Here is a 17,469-nt window from a genome sequence, read left to right as displayed (position 1 = left end):
GATTGTTGGGAAATTACTGTCACAGTCACAGCCGTGAAAACATTTAATTCAACCTAGGTCAAAATAAATATAGTATCACAAAGTAAAACTGCTGAGAAAGTGCTCTTTTAAGTGAAAAACAGGTATGAATGATTATTTCTCTGTGTGTTACCCTGTGGTAATGTGTTTGGGTGTACACCCAGGATCATATTATGACTTGCCATATTATGACTTTAATTGATATCACTGTTTGTGTCATGGTGTGTGTATGGTTATCAGCAGTCACCTGTACAATTATCAAAGGTTGATTTAAAAACACTTCATGTCATCTACGTTCATTAAACTGACTCCATGCAGTTCATCTTCTCACCGGCAGAGGGACATAACTCAACATCTCACCAGAGTTAAAAGAGACATTGGTGACGTTAGTGCTGTACATACTGATCTGATTAATATGGAACTTCATGTTTCTTTCATTATATCAATTTTTAAAACAAGCTATTTTTTTTTTAAATAAAAAGGAACATGTGAGGCTGAATGTCATTAATATTTATTATACATTGGATGTACAGTAAAACAGTCATATAGCACCACCCACAATGTAGTTTTCATTATTTGGGAACAAATCAAAGCAAATACCTAAATGTAACCTCACTGTGAAATTTTACTACTGAGACCTTCCCTTCTGAGCAGCTTCCAAAAACGACTCAGTAAGTAAGAGCATGGAAGACAGGTTGGGGGGGGAAACTATCATGTGACCTGTCCATTTAGACTCAAACTGATGTGAGTAGTTTATATGCAGGGCAGGTCTGGCACAACAGTGCTGCGTGACTTCATTGTACCGATGCAAGTCAGACTATATGTGGGAAAAAAAATTAATTGTTTGTTCAGTGCTTAATCAAACTGCATGACACTGACAGTCACTTGAGCACAGGGAAGTGTGACACAAACAGACTGACACTCTGGGCTATTTCAGTAAGTCTACAAACATACATCAGTGTGACTGTGAAACCACAAAGCATCACATCTGAGGTTTAGGGAAAAAGCTTCCAGTGTTCTATTAAACAAAGAGAAAGCATGGATCCGTTATTGATACCATATCTGACCTGCTGAAGGTTTTCTTTGCCTCACTCTCATTTTGTTCTCTGACTCCTCTGTCATGTGAGCCTGAAGCAGCTGTCTGTTACTCATTTCCTCGTTCATATAGCTGTTGTCAAACCTCATATCAGAACACATTAATCTACAGTTGATTAAAAACATTAAAATCGCACTTAGAGATTAGCTTGCTCCCTGCAGACTCTTTAAAATGAGTGCTATTATCTTCCATCTATCATCAGTGTAAAGACAGTGATCTGTGGACGCAGTGGATTCAAAACTTTATTTAAAACTGTGACTCTTGTTCAGTGATACTTTAACATGCAGACTAGAGGAGGATCCAGGGACTGAACACCAACCACAGCAGCCTCATGTTCCACGATCGTCTTTGACTCATGCGTCTGCTGACATGTTTGAAAATGTTGTCCAGATGTGTTGAATTGGCTGAAAACAATGAACTGAATCTTACACTCCAAAGCGAATGTATCTGCATACATCTGCATGTATCATTTTGGAGGTTAAGTTGATTAACAGGAAAGTTGTGTTTTTTTAGTTTTATCTATTTATTTTTAAACAATAAAACTCTGATCAGACATTTCCAGATAATCAAAAACAGATCAGTTCAGTTTTTGGACAAGTCCTGTGTCAGCTACTTTCTGGGTGTTTCTTTCCTTTTTACAGTTTCACTTCATTTTCCTGAACTTGGGATCACATTACTGCCTCAGTCTGAAGCTCTGTAACACAGTAAGGAATCTTTAATTTTTTTTACCTGCAGAAACAGCAAAAATGTGCTTCATAGTTCAAACTAACAGAGAAAAATCTGAAATTGGGAAGATGTGAATAATGTAAGCTGACCAACAATCCATCTGACATCTTGTGTGTGAGTGTGAACAGAAAGTCAGAATATGAACTCATACTATGGTCAAGATATTAGAGGTATTAAGTAATTTATTTTGAAACAGTTACTAAAATGTTATATTCTGTAACTTTCTCCTGTATGTTTCTAGTGCTGTCTTGAAGTACGTTTTTCAGTACTTCCTCATTTCACAGTTACTTCACCTACTTACAAACTCAGTTAATGCGTTCAATATTTATGTTTGAATGCTTAAATGTTCTTAAACGCCAAGTTCTTCCCCACTTTTAACTCTGCTGATCCTCTTTGAATTATGGATCAGCTGAAATGTTTGAAAATGTTCAGATGTGTTGAACTGACTGAATATTAATGGGCTGAAGCTTCCAGTCAGAGTGAATCAGTGTGTCAGTGAATGCATCGTGTGTGCTTCATGGCTCCATCTAGTGGACTGATAGTAGAAGTAGAGCCGCTGATGGCAGCTTCCTCTGCCTCACACTGCTGTCTGACTGCATTCAGCTGACACTGAGATGAAGCAGAAAAGAAGCAGCTGATATTTCGACAGTACACATGATGGAAAGGAGGATTTCAGTTGATGTGGACATGCATGATTTGTGTTTCCTCTGCAGGTGAAGGTAGAAAGTGTGTGTGAGCTGATGTGGATGTGAATTCAGCAGCATGGATCAGTGTGAGGACAGAGAGGAGGGAGTCCCTCCCTCTAAAACCACTCTGTGTGGGGAACATGAGAGCCAGACCAAAGCTCAGAGGTGAGATGACCATCTCTAACTGTCCATGATTCTTCTCCATGTCACAGTTCAGCACTCACATCACTGCTCCATCATTATTCACAGGAACCAACCTGGATCTGAACCCAGCTGTGTGTCCTTAAAGAGTGATGGATCAAAAGAAAATATTTTAGATTTTCAAAAAGCAGCATCAAATAATGCAGAGTAAGTGCTTCTCATTGTTTAGATTGGACTGAAAAATATCCCAGGAGACAAATTGTAATTCAGTTTAATTAAACTATAATTAATCAATTGAAGAAACTGTTAACTTTTTTTTTTTCAATTTTTATTTTCTCTTTTTCTGTCAGGCTCCATTGCAGACCAGATTTTTCTGGAGCTGAACCCAGCTGTGTGTCCTTAAAAAGTGACTCGTCAATGTATATCCCTGTAGGTTTTAAGGAAGGACACCATTCGGCTGCAGAAAGGTAATCTGTATCTAAACGTTGGAACTGACTTTATTTATTTAAACAGTTTGACTGAATAGTCTCTGACATGTTTAATGTCAGGTAAGATCTGTTTCACACACATTTCTATATTCATGTTTAAAGTGGTGTGCCATGGAGTTTGTTTCAAAAACACAGCAGTTAAAGTGTAAGGAACCAATGCTGTAGCAGAGATGGTGGTGTTCAAACTACAATATTAAATTTAATATTTCAAAGTTCAACAATACTATAATACACTACTGTTTATACTACAATATAAACAAGTCATAATGAGGAGTTATAAAGTCTGATGGACACATATAGGAATGATTTCCTGTAGCATTCACTGGTGGAATGAGCCTTTTCCTGAATGTGCTTTCCAACATGAAATGGAAAGAATGTGAAAGATTGTCAATGACTCCCATTTGTGTCATCCATTGTGAAATGCCTGCTAGAGAGTCAAGCTCCACACCCACGTTAGTGACCTTGTGGATCAGTTTATTGTCTTTTGCTATCCACTAACCCCCGTCTACAGCCCCAGCACACAGCAGAATAGAGACTGGCACTGGCCACAACAGACTCATAGGAAATCCTGAGCATCACCTAGCAAATGTCAAAGGACCTCAGTAATCTCAGAAAATAGAGAGAGCTTTGGCCCTTCTTGAAGAGTGTTTCTGTGGTTTTTTTTAAATGAAGTCCAGTTTATTGTCAGTCTGAACATGGCACTTGCCATCTTCCAATGACTGCACACAGACCCCATAGAAATAGTTCTCATTGGTTCTTCTGTTCCTCCTCATGACCACACCCCGGTATTTAGTCTTTGCATTGAGGTGCAGATGGTTCTGCTCAGATCACACAAGTAAGTTACCCAGCTTCAAAAACAGTTTTAATGCTGAAGTCTTTCAAATAAAATACAAAAACAACACAGTGCTGGCAACAGGAATGCAAAAACTCTGAGTCACAGGGAAACCAGAAACCAAAGGAACACACAGCATGATGGGGGGCAGAACACACGAGGGTTTAAAGGTTTAAATACATAAGAGAAGATGAGGCCATATTGGAGACACCTGGGAAGAAACATACAACTAAATCTGAAAGAAGACAGATTGCCAAAATAAAACAGGAAGTAACAGTATACAGAACACAGAAATGCAGACTTTACACAGGGAATGAAAAGTAAACTAAAACAAACAATACAAATAAACTAGGACAATGAATTGAACCCAGATAATTTTAACCACTTTAAAGATCGCCTGAGGAAATAAAAACAACAACAACAAGGAAACATTTCAAAACTTAAACTTAAAAATACCACAAACTCATCAAGATAAATTCAGATTTATCTTGGGTGACTGGAAAATGTTTGACAGTAATAGCTAAAACAAATGTAAAAGGAAATTAGATCATGAGGAGACAAAGTTGTATGTTGAAAACGTACATTAGACAGAAATATGCCTCTTCAAGACATTTATAACATGTTTAGAACATATTTAGAAGAAATGGTACAATAATTGACTACAAACATAGACATTTTCTGATAACTGGAAGGTGACCTGTGAAACCAGTTATACATACAGATAGAGAAGGGCTTTTATCTTAGCTGAAACTAATGGAAAGCTGTCGGGACAAAACCAAGCTTAGCTAACATTTTCAAACAGCTGCAGGCTGAGCTGCTGATTATCAATGGCATTATCAGGACTAGTAAAAATTTACGACTAAAGGGAATCATCTGATTCACTGCTCACATTCAGACCTCACTTCATGAGCGTTTAGCTTGTGGTTGATTCTGTATGAACAGACCTGATGTAAACTAATTCTTCATGATTCCTCCACAGAGTGGACCAGGAAAGCTCAGAGGTTGCCAGAGATCAGTCTGACCGACAGAATCATGCACATCTGGACTCCATATTTAGGGTCTGTACAGGGTGTGAGGGTTACTCAGACCATGGCTCAGATTGGTGGGTGAATGGGATGTGGGGATGTGCCTGTGAAGGTTCTCAGTCATCCAGGTCATCTTAGTCTAAGGAGCTTGGAAAGAAAAGTGTCTGGACTTCTTTAAGTTGCTTGAAGATGTTTCACTTCTCATCCGAGAAGCTTTTTCAGTTCTAGGGTCAAATGGTGGAGAGTCCCAGATCGAAGCCCTCGAAAGAGTGACCTCTTTCCAGTGTTCACATTTTGGACAGAGTAGACAGATGGTTTGAAAGCGGAGTGGAAGAAGTCATCTTTGTCCACTGTGAACAACCATCTTCGAACAGAGGCGGTCGCATACGACACCAACTGTCTGCCATCTATAATTCGGTTTTGAGATCTCTTCCCAGACGCCTTAATGCCCACTCACATCCTGGGCCATCTGACCTCAGGAATCATTTGGTAGGGTGGGGCTGGTTTCACAATGAGCTCACCCAAAACTTTGGCTGATCGTGACTACACCCATTTTCACACCTTGACTCATGTGATTAGGTAGAGGATAATTAGGGAGTCCATTGTCCCTCTTGAGGGGATTCTTCCACAGGGCTTAAATCTGGGACTCTTCACCATTTGACCCTAGAACTGAAGGAGCTTCTTGGATGAGAGGTGAAATGTCTTCAAGCAACTTAAAGAAGTACAGACACTTTTTGTCTTTGGTGGCCAGATTGGAGGGCACTATGATAAAATCCAGTGAAGACTTTTGGCATTGGTTTTAAAAACACAGCAGACTTTATATGCCTTGTTCCTATACACGCAAGGTGTCTCTGTTCACTTTAGCAAAATCCAGCACCAGTGTTGGGAAGGTTACTTTTAAAATGTATTCCACTACAGATTATAGAATACATGTCCCAAAATGTATTTTGTAACGTATTCCGTTACATTACTCAATGAGAGTAACGTATTCTGAATACTTTGGATTACTTCATATAGTATCATGCTTTTTACAACTACATGAATGTACTATTGCTGTGTGATTTATTACTTTTACTGAAGGTTATTCGCCATATCAATTCCAACTAGACCATATAATAGCTTACTTACAACTGGGCTCGTTAGGCCATCTTTTTGACTGCAGTCGTTATTATTGTATCTATATGCTTCCATCTCCTGTTTCTGGTCGGTGACAACTCGTACTTTTTGACTCTCCTTTTTCTCCCTCCCTCGCGCTCACAGACGCGTAAGCGGTATGGCAGTCCATTCTCCCTGTAGCACGGACTACACTGCCCATGAGGCTACATTCTTTAGGGCTATGCCTGTAACACTCACAAAATAAAGAAGGTATAGCCTAACATATGAAACAGGAAAAGACCATTGTGTAATCCATTTTTTTCGACAAAGTAACTGTATTCTGAATACCACCTTTTTAAACGGTAACTGTAACGGAATACAGTTACTCATATTTTGCATTTTAAATACAGTGGCTTGCAAAAGTCTTCGGCCCCCTTGAACTTTTCCACATTTTGTCACATTACAGCCACAAACATGAATCAATTTTATTGGAATTCCATGTGAAAGACCAATACAAAGTGGTGTACACGTGAGAAGTGGAATGAAAATCATACATGATTCCAAACATTTTTTTTTACAAATAAATAACTGCAAAGTGGGGTGTGCATAATTATTCAGCCCCCTTTGGTCTGAGTGCAGTCAGTTGCCCATAGACATTGCCTGATGAGTGCTAATGACTAAATAGAGTGCACCTGTGTGTAATCTAATGTCAGTACAAATACAGCTGCTCTGTGATGGCCTCAGAGGTTGTCTAAGAGAATATTGGGAGCAACAACACCATGAAGTCCAAAGAACACACCAGACAGGTCAGGGATAAAGTTATTGAGAAATTTAAAGCAGGCTTAGGCTACAAAAAGATTTCCCAAGTCTTGAACATCCCACGGAGCACTGTTCAAGCGATCATTCAGAAATGGAAGGAGTATGGCACAACTGTAAACCTACCAAGACAAGGCCGTCCACCCAAACTCACAGGCCGAACAAGGAGAGCGCTGATCAGAAATGCAGCCAAGAGGCCCATGGTGACTCTGGACGAGCTGCAGAGATCTACAGCTCAGGTGGGGGAATCTGTCCATAGGACAACTATTAGTTGTGCACTGCACAAGGTTGGCCTTTATGGAAGAGTGGCAAGAAGAAAGCCATTGTTAACAGAAAACCATAAGAAGTCCCGTTTGTAGTTTGCCACAAGCCATGTGGAGGACACAGCAAACATGTGGAAGAAGGTGCTTTGGTCAGATGAGACCAAAATGGAACTTTTAGGCCAAAATGCAAAACGCTATGTGTGGAGGAAAACTAACACTGCACATCACTCTGAACACACCATCCCCACTGTCAAATATGGTGGTGGCAGCATCATGCTCTGGGGGTGCTTCTCTTCAGCAGGGACCAGGGAAGCTGGTCAGAGTTGATGGGAAGATGGATGAAGCCAAATACAGGGCAATCTTGGAAGAAAACCTCTTGGAGTCTGCAAAAGACTTGAGACTGGGGCGGAGGTTCACCTTCCAGCAGGACAACGACCCTAAACATAAAGCCAGGGCAACAATGGAATGGTTTAAAACAAATATATCCATGTGTTAGAATGGCCCAGTCAAGGTCCAGATCTAAATCCAATCAAGAATCTGTGGCAAGATCTAAAACTGCTGTTCACAAACGCTGTCCATCTAATCTGACTGAGCTGGAGCTGTTTTGCAAAGAAGAATGGGCAAGGATTTCAGTCTCTAGATGTGCAAAGCTGGTAGAGACATACCCTAAAAGACTGGCAGCTGTAACTGCAGCAAAAGGTGGTTCTACAAAGTATTGACTCAGGGGGCTGAATAATTACGCACACCCCACTTTGCAGTTATTTATTGTATTGATTTTCGTTCCACTTCTCACGTGTACACCACTTTGTATTGGTCTTTCACGTGGAATTCCAATAAAATTGATTCATGTTTGTGGCTGTAATGTGACAAAATGTGGAAAAGTTCAAGGGGGCCGAAGACTTTTGCAAGCCACTGTACGTGACGCTGGTACATGTATTCTGTTACTCCCCAACACTGTACAGCACTGGCATTAGTGCAGGAAAGTTATTCCACCTCAGTTCACAAAAGAAATTTAATGAATTTATTTAGAGCCCAGCATGTCTGAGCTAGAGAAATGTGAAATTCAGCAGTTACTCAGAATATTCTGAGATGTAGTTGTGTTGCTTTAATTGCTTGTCTTCACGTCTGGTTATGGATTTGTCCACAACCATACTTAAGATTGTAGGACACTGTGGCAGTGAAGGACCTGACGACAGCAGGATTGCAGCTTTAAACATCTTTCATTGTCTAGTTTTCCAGAGTGCAGCTTTCCAGCTGCTCTGCTTCTGTAGCACACACAACCCCTTTCTCAGGTCCCAACAACATCTTAAACAGGGGAGACATGATTATAACCAGTGTGATTATAACCACAACCAGTGTCATGTACACGCATCACAGAGTCCAATTTGCTCACTGTGATGTTTTTCACTGCCCGTCTGTGGTCAGCAGTCCCAACTGAAGCTACAGGAGTGAGTTGAGGAGTTGTGTGATGATGACGGTGGGGGCACCATCTTTTCCGGGATGAAGTGTCGGGTGGTGTAGCAGTGACCAGCGACGGGGAAACTGCCCGTTGGTGCTGGGAATACCAAGTGGCAAGAGTCTCTAGGAAGGCCACAGAATCCTCTTTGCCTGGGCCATCCATGCCAAACAGATCAAACTTGAAGGTCGCTCTTAAATCCTTAATAATGCGAACCAGCTCCCTGACATCAAGGAAGTTCTGAGGAAAAACAGTGGAAGACAGGAAGGCATCCAAGAAGACGACTTGAATGGGTTTCTTTGGAGTGTCCGAGGCGTGGATGACTGCCCGGCAGTAATCCCATAGCTGTGTGAGCAATTTTCTCCTCTGTGAAAGAGCCTGAGTCTGCTGGGTCCAGACTCAGGTTGGTTTGTATTGTCATGACTGCCGGGTGGTGTTTGTGGAAAAGGATCCAAAATGCAGTCTAAGGCTGTGATGCAAGTGACTGTTTATTTACAGAGTGACATAAACAGAAAATGATGAGCAAAAACCTTCAAAAACCTAGACTGGGGAAAACTAATGACAAACCAAAAATACATGACACACCCTGAGCACAGACCGACACCCACTATATATACACACACAAGGTAATTAGGAAATGACACACAGGAGGGAAGCATAGATGATCCTAATTCACATGATGACAGGGAAACGCAAGCTGAACACAGTGATGTCACATATGGATCTACAAAATAAAACAGGAAGTTCCCAGGCAGTTTAACAGAATACAAAATCAGAATGAAACTAGAACATGAGAAAATAATAATAATCATAATCATAATCACAAAACGCTGGGTCCTTGACCCAGGACCATGACAATTAGTATTTCACTGGTGTGACTTCTGAAAGTCACAGCATTTTTCAACAGCAAAGGAAAGGAAATGGAAACATTTGAGGGTATTTTAATTTGTTGATTTTTAAAAATATTACTTAAGAGATTTCCTACTACTAGGATGTAAAGTCAAATTACGAGAAAGAGTAGTGATCATGAAGGGAAATTCTGATTGCATTTTATATGTGGTACAGTTCAAATTATATTATAGTTTTAGTTAGCAACCTGTTGTCTTAGAATGGAGTAGTATATAATGAAACCAACACCCCATTATTCAGGCATTATTTTTAGTTTGAGAGACACCAAAATATGATATTTGTATTGGAAACATTCTGGCTGAAGTCCAGTGTATCCAACATGGATCTGATGTTTCACTTCATGATTTCACACTGATTGAATCATTCATATTCTATTCTATTCCAGCTGCTGGAGGAAAACATTGTTAATTTTGTAAAGAATGAGCTGAAGAAGATTCTGAACATTCTGGGTCCAGATTACCCAGAATGCTTAGAGAGTCATGGGGAGGATGAAGAGTTGTTGAAGGCTGAGAATGAAAAGCAGATGAACAGCAGCAGAGAAGCATTTGTGAAGCTCACTCTGCACTTCCTGAGGATGATGAAGCAAGCGCAGCTGGCTGATCATCTGGAGAGCAGTAAGAGGTTTACTCTAAATATTTAAAATGGTAGTAGAATAACATTACATTTGCGATCTCATATTATATATCTACTTCTGAAAGCAGAACTTGTTGATGTTTTTATTTTAAGGCTATATCCTCTCTGTGTTCTTTAAGAAATTCCCAGCATATGCCGGAATAAACTTAAATGTGCTTTAAAGAAGAAGGTCCAGTGTGTGTTTGAGGGGATCGCTAAAGCAGGAAACCCAACCCTTCTGAATCAGATCTACACAGAGCTCTACATCACAGAGGGAGGGACTGCAGAGGTCAATGAACATGAGGTCAGACAGATTGAAACAGCATTCAGGAAACCAGACAGACCAGAAACATCAATCACACAAGAAGACATCTTTAATGCCTCACCTGGAAGAGATGAACCAATCAGAACAGTGCTGACAAAAGGAGTGGCTGGCATTGGGAAAACAGTCTTAACACAGAAGTTCATTCTGGACTGGGCTGAAGGCAAAGCCAACCAGGACATCCAGTTCATATTTCCATTCACTTTCAGAGAGCTGAATGTGCTGAAAGAGAAAAAGTTCAGCTTGGTGGAACTTATTCATCACTTCTTTATTGAAACCAAACAAGCAGGAATCTGCAGCTTTGAAGAGTTTAAAGTTGTGTTCATCTTTGATGGTCTGGATGAGTGTCGACTTCCTCTGGACTTCCGCAAAACTAGAATCCTAACTGATCCTAGAAAGTCCACCTCAGTAGATGTGCTGTTGATTAACCTCATCAAGGGGAAACTGCTTCCTTCTTCTCGCCTCTGGATAACCACACGACCTGCAGCAGCCAGTCAGATCCCTGCTGAGTGTATTGACATGGTGACAGAGGTCAGAGGGTTCACTGACCCACAGAAGGAGAAGTACTTCAGGAAGAGATTCAGTGATAAGAAACTAGCTAGCAAAATAATCTCCCACATCGAGACATCACGAAGCCTCCACATCATGTGCCACATCCCAGTCTTCTGCTGGATCACTGCTACAGTTCTGGAGGATGTGCTGAAAACCACAGAGGGAGGAGAGCTGCCCAAGACTCTGACTGAGATGTACATCCACTTCCTGGTGGTTCAGGCCAAAGTGAAGAAGGTCAAGTATGACGAAGGAGTTGAGACAGATCCTCCTTGGAATCCAGAGAGCAGAAAGATGATTGAGTCTCTGGGAAAACTAGCTATTGATCAGCTGCAGAAAGGAAACCTGATCTTCTATGAATCAGACCTGACAGACTGTGGCATCGATATCAGAGCAGCCTCAGTGTACTCAGGAGTGTTCACACAGATCTTTAAAGAGGAGAGAGGACTGTACCAGGACAAGGTGTTCTGCTTTGTCCATCTGAGTGTTCAGGAGTTTCTGGCTGCTCTTTATGTCCATCTGACCTTCATCAACTCTGGAGTCAATCTGCTGGAAGAGCAACAAAAAAACACCCAGACAGAGAATCACTTCTATCAGTGCGCTGTGAACAAGGCCTTGCAAAGCACAAAAGGACACCTGGATTTATTTCTGCATTTCCTCCTGGGTCTTTCAGTGCAGACAAATCAGAATCTCCTACAAGGTCTCCCGAAACAGATAAGAATTAGTCCCCAGACAAATCAGGAAACAATTAATTACATCAAGAAGAAGCTCAGTGAGAGTCTGTCTGCGGAGCAAAAGATTAACCTGTTCCACTGTTTACATGAACTGAATGATCGTTCTCTAGTGGAGGAGATCCAAAGGTCCCTGAATTCAGGAAGTCTCTCTACAAATGAATTGTCTCCTGCTCAATGGTCAGCTCTGGTTTTTATCCTACTGTCATCTGATGACCTGGATGTGTTTGACCTGAAGAAATACTCTGCTTCAGAGAAGGCTCTTCTGAGGCTGCTGCCCATCGTCAAAGCTTCTGAAAAAGCTCTGTAAGTTTTAAACTCTTTTGCTTTAAATACACTGCTATATATTCACTAGCAAAGAAAAAAAATATCTCAAGATTCTTTTGATGTCTCACCAGACTTAGTGGCTGCAACCTCTCAGAGAGAAGCTGTGAAGCTCTTTGCTCAGTACTCAGCTCCCAGTCCTCTAGTCTGAGAGATCTGGACCTGAGTAACAATGACTTGAAGGATTCAGGAGTGGAAGTGCTGTGCCGAGGACTGGAATCTCCACACTGTGAACTGGAAACACTCCGGTCAGGGTTCTAAAATGTTTTAATTATGGTGATTTAAAATCTGGTTTGCATTGAGTCAGGCTATGAGGGAATGTGTCTACTGGAATTGATCAAAGTATCTATTATTATTACTTCTGTAAAGTAGAACCTTCAGTGTTTTATTATTATTATTATTATTATTAATAATAATAATAATAATTTATTTTCATTTTTTCAAAATTTTATTTTCTCTACTTTGCTTTGGCTTAAAATATTTCAAAGATTAGATGTTTTGTGGGCAAATTTGCTCCAAATTTTTTATAAATCCTTGGATTGAATAATGATTTAAATAATCTTGTAAATTAACTTAGTGTCTTTATCTGGTCAACATTCTAGTCTTTGCATAAATGTATTTATGACCAAATGCCTGTAAACTAATAACAGTCCCACTAGCCTTAGTTCTACTTTATGTAGGTTTTGCTAACTGTAGACTTTAGTTTTTAAGTGCTAAATCCTACTTAATTACAAAATAATGTTAGTCAACTGCACCACACTTCTTTATGAGTATGTCATGTTTCTGCAGCCTGTCAGGATGTATGATCACAGAAGAAGGTTGCTCTTTGCTGACAAAAGCTCTGAGCTCCCCTTCCTCACGTCTTAAAGAGCTGAACCTGAGCTACAATCATCCTGGAGATGCAGGAGTGACTCTGCTTGAGAAATCGAGTCAGGAAACTCTCAGGTATGGAGAGACTTGTTTGTAGCCAAAGATTATGTCTAATAGAGGAGATTTTCTTTTCTTTGCTAAATCTCTCTCTCTCTCTCGCTCTCTCTCTCTCTCTCTCTCTCTCTATATATATATATATATATATATATATATATCCTTTAATTATACTTTAAGTGTTTAAGTAATTGGTTAGTCTGTATTGTTCTTCACAATCAGTATTGCTCTCTTTTCTTTGAAAGAGAGCAATACTGTTTCTCTGTTTGGTGTTTCCTTTCTTTCTCCACAGTCAGTCTTGTTCCACGTCTGTTTCTCCCAGTGCCATACCTTTGTGTCTTAGTGTTTGTGTTCATAGTTATTATACTTCCTGTTTTATTTTGACTGTTTATTTTTGTTTCACCTGTTCTGTTGTTCCAGCTGTGTTCTCCCCTGTTTTCCATCCGCTATCCTCTGTGTACTTATGTCCTCTATCTTCCTCTGCTTGGTGTCACGTTGGCCCCATTGCTCTGTATTTCCATGTCCTTCTTGTTTCCCTCTTTTGATTTTATCTCCTAAACTCAGAAAAAGAGCACTATTGAACACTAACTTTATTTTTGGCAGATATCAGAAAGCCAAAGTTCATTACACGCAGTGAGAAAAAAGTAAATGTGGAAAATATTATAGGCGGGAGTTTTCTTTTAACATGTGATACTAATAAATGGCACATGTGGATTATTTCTACTGACTGAAGCACCTCCCTAAAAGTAATGAGTCGGGGAACTAAAGGGTCATACAAATGTATCTTTACATGAAATGCTCTTCAATACACATATGGATTAAAGTGTATATCTGAAAATCTTGGCTCTTCCTTTATCAGTGTCTAACAGTATGAGAGCGATGTAATGTCCATGTGTGCATGCTGAAAGAGACTGTGCTGGTCTGACCCCCCTCCTCCTTTCAGGGTCATTCTGGAGCCTGCTGGAGAACAATGGTTGAGACCAGGTCTGAGGAAGTGTAAGTGTGTTTTAATGTGATTCGTGAAAACAAAGCAGCACACATTCAACCATCTTCAAACTGTCACATCACTCATTCACATCTGTCACCATCAAAGTGTCAATCAATGAACAGATGATGGATCAATAATTGCAGCTGGACTGTGTTTGTTCTCTCCATCAGATTCCTGTGAACCCACAATTGACACAGACACACTACACACAAACCTCAAGCTGTCTGGCAACAACAGGAAGGTGACACATGTGGAGGAGGTTCAGTCATATCCTGATCATCCAGACAGATTTGATTACCAGTATCCTCAGCTGTTATGTAAAAATGGCCTTACTGGTCGCTGTTACTGGGAGGTCGAGTGGAAATTAGAGGTTCAAATATCACTGAGTTACAGAAGAATCGAAAGGAAAGGAGACGGTAAAGACTGTGTGTTTGGAAGGAATGATCAGTCTTGGAGTCTGTTCTGCTCTGAAGTTAAGGGTTACTCTGTCGTTCACGGTAACAGAGAAACATATCTGTACCCCCGCTCCTCCTCCTCCTCTGTCTCTAACAGAGTAGCAGTGTATGTGGATTATCCTGCTGGCACTCTGTCCTTCTACAAAGTCTCCTCTGACACTCTGATCCACCTCCACACCTTCAACACGACATTCACTGAACCTCTGTATCCTGCATTTACAGTCTGGTTTCCTGGTTCTTCAGTGTGTCTGTGCTGAGTTGAGTGTGAAGAGTGCCCTCCTGTTAGAGAAACACTCTCACTGTTGAACAGATAGTTCAGTCTGTGTATGTTTGTCTCTTTCACTCAGAAACACATTTTCAGATTCATGGACTCAATCAGTTGTTGTTTTAAACTGTTCTAAATGATTCCTTGCAATCGTCTTCCTCTTCAGTGCTTGAAAGATGGAAGCTACGATTATTCCAGGATCCACATGTTGTTTTCTGTTTTTTAAAGTTCATGGTGAATATTTGTGTGTTGTTTTTCTCTGAAGCTAAATTCATCTGAGACACTTCAGTTCATGTCAGGGGCACTTAGATGACAACAGATGAATTTACAAACTGTTCAGAGACATTTACACATTATTGTCCATTAGATACATGTTTGGGTAGCAGCTACGATTCACTGTGATTTTTACTTTTGCTGTTAGAATATGGAAATAATGGCTGGACATTAGCTTGCCTATAGTTGCTTAGATGATCCATTAGAAAACAGTTATAAGTGTAGTTCCCAACACTGTACAATGCCGAATCATTATTTTCTACTTTATTCTAAACTAAAACTGAGTCTGACTAGCCAGCATATTACATTGAGACTCTCCAGTCTGATCAGCAGAGAAAAGAGATATCTTGTAGATGGTCAAAATATAAATTTTTGTTTTCATGTTTAAAATAGGATGAATTTTCAGGGAGTTTTTAGTCTTTAAAACTGCCATCTCTAACTGTGAAAGAGTGTGACTTTAAGTTGATGATTTGTCCCTCTGCAGGTAAAAAATAAACTACATTCTGATATTCACGACTGGCTCTCATTAAATATGTCACAGTTCTGGGTCATTTTGACTCAGCATTTTCTGTTTCTTATGTTTTGTTTTTTTTCTATGTTATGATTTATGTCTGATTCTTTAGCTATCCCTTTGATGAGTATTATAAATCAGTGTTTCAGTTTGGTTCTGGTCATGAGTTTAGTTTGATGTTAATTCTTCTCTGTCGTCCCTGGGTTCCATGTGTTCTGTTCTTTCAGTCTGCCTCTCAGTGTCAAGTCTGCGTCTTTGTGATTTGTTTCGTGTTTTCTGTTTTATTTTGATAGTCCCAGTATAATGTCAGTCCTATATAAAAATTTTAAAAAAATATATATAAGAAAGAGAAACAAATGCTCCACTCAGTGTCATGGTGAGTAAATGGCCTGTATTTGTATAGCGCTTTACTAGTCCCTAAGGCCCCAAAGCACTTTACATATCCAGTCATCCACCCATTGTAGCCACAGCCACCCTGGGGCGCACTGACAGAGGCGAGGCTGCCGGACACTGGCGCCACCGGGCCCTCTGACCACCACCAGTAGGTAACGGGTGAAGTGTCTTGCCCAAGGACACAACGACCGACACTGTCCGAGCCAGGGCTCGAACCGGCCACCTTACAATTCCAAGGCGAACTCCCAACTCTTGAGCCACGATCGCCCCGGATGATTTATATCAGGGCAAGAAGAAATCAGCCAAGTAAAGAGAAAAGACAGTCCATCATTACTTTAAGAACTAAAGGTCAATTAGTCTGGAAAATTGCAAAAACTTTGAATATGTCCCCAACAGCAGTCACAAGAACCATCAGGCAGCACCACAAAACTGGCTCTAATGAGCACCGCCCCTGGAAAGGAAGATTAAATTTAACAGATAGTTCAGTCTGTTAGTATCACAATCTGACCAAATGTCACAGTGAGACTCTCCTGTTTCAGCAGAAGAGAAAATCTCCCTCTACTCTGAGTTCAGAATATGATGAACGTTCACTGAAGCTCCAATGAAACCAGCATTTCCTTTAACTCTGACAGTTAAAATCATCATTTGATATTCACTGCTGGTAAAAATGTGAACTACATTCTCATATTCATGTCAGGTTCTCGTTAAATATGTAGAACATTCCTTTATTTACTCTCTGTGATATAGAACTGGTTACATGTATAACCCTGATGTTAACCTTGGACTTATGTTACGTAAATATATCCTATTCGTGTAAGTAGGAGAGCTGAACCGGTTTTCCATGTTTTCATCTTGTTCGTAAGTAAACATTTCTTGTGTTAATTAAAAATATTTGTGACATTAATTCAATTCAATTTATTTATATATCATACCTGTTTTACTATTGTGTTTTATAATTGTGCTGATAACTGTTTTCAACCACACAATATAGATTTATATTCATACTAGTGCTGTCAGCGTTAACGCAGACCCGCGCACACATATACGTGCGTGTGCGCACTCACACATGCACATGTGCACACACATTGCATTGGGACAGCCTTGTGAAATAAGGAGAAAAGGTGCTGCCGTAAAGGCCGGTGTAGAAGCGCAAGAAAATTTTGCGGCGGATAAGAGGCGGCTGGCTTGACTGCGGCTCACAAATGATGGCTCACTTGACCACGGTGATACAGATTCTTTATATCGGATCGGTCCATCCCTACTTATAGTTTAAGCAGAACTGGACATTATTTGAGATAAAAGTAAAATTCATTTGACTGATTAAAGAAACAGCCTACAAACAGAGTAATCAGTAACAGGGCAGAGTCTGATTACAGGGACATTACAGTGTCTCTGCTGTTTGATCAGCAGAGACCGTCTCTCTCTATACAAGTATGTTTGACTTTAACTGTCACACAGACTCTAACATCTGATTGGCTATTGTGCACAGAAAGTTAAGGCAGGTAAATCCTATATGAGCGATTCCTATGAACAGATGATGGGCAGGCTGTTTTCTTGTTTTTGTCTCAGTG

At 40.2% G+C, this 17,469-nt stretch overlaps 1 protein-coding gene across 1 annotated transcript in view; it reads left to right on the top strand.

Annotated features, from left to right (window-relative positions):
- Window positions 1-1,757: 1,757 nt before the first annotated feature.
- The window catches only part of LOC146361499 (uncharacterized), a 43,899-nt gene continuing 28,187 nt past the window's right edge, over window positions 1,758-17,469 (top strand). Inside the window, 11 exon segments of the mRNA XM_084922358.1 lie at window positions 1,758-1,818; window positions 2,554-2,691; window positions 2,776-2,874; window positions 3,018-3,134; window positions 4,967-5,045; window positions 9,937-10,165; window positions 10,304-12,071; window positions 12,164-12,337; window positions 12,879-13,034; window positions 13,957-14,009; window positions 14,172-14,708. Of these exon segments, the coding sequence (XP_084778484.1) occupies window positions 2,603-2,691; window positions 2,776-2,874; window positions 3,018-3,134; window positions 4,967-5,045; window positions 9,937-10,165; window positions 10,304-12,071; window positions 12,164-12,337; window positions 12,879-13,034; window positions 13,957-14,009; window positions 14,172-14,708 (3,301 nt within the window). The 5' untranslated portion in view covers window positions 1,758-1,818; window positions 2,554-2,602.

Source organism: Perissodus microlepis, chromosome 23 (assembly GCF_051167445.1).
Source record: "Perissodus microlepis isolate ML-2025 ecotype Zambia chromosome 23, ASM5116744v1, whole genome shotgun sequence".
In the NCBI taxonomy this organism is placed as follows: Eukaryota; Metazoa; Chordata; class Actinopteri; order Cichliformes; family Cichlidae; genus Perissodus; species Perissodus microlepis.
Note: the sequence above shows the minus strand (reverse complement) of the source record. Positions and strands in the feature narration are given on the sequence as shown.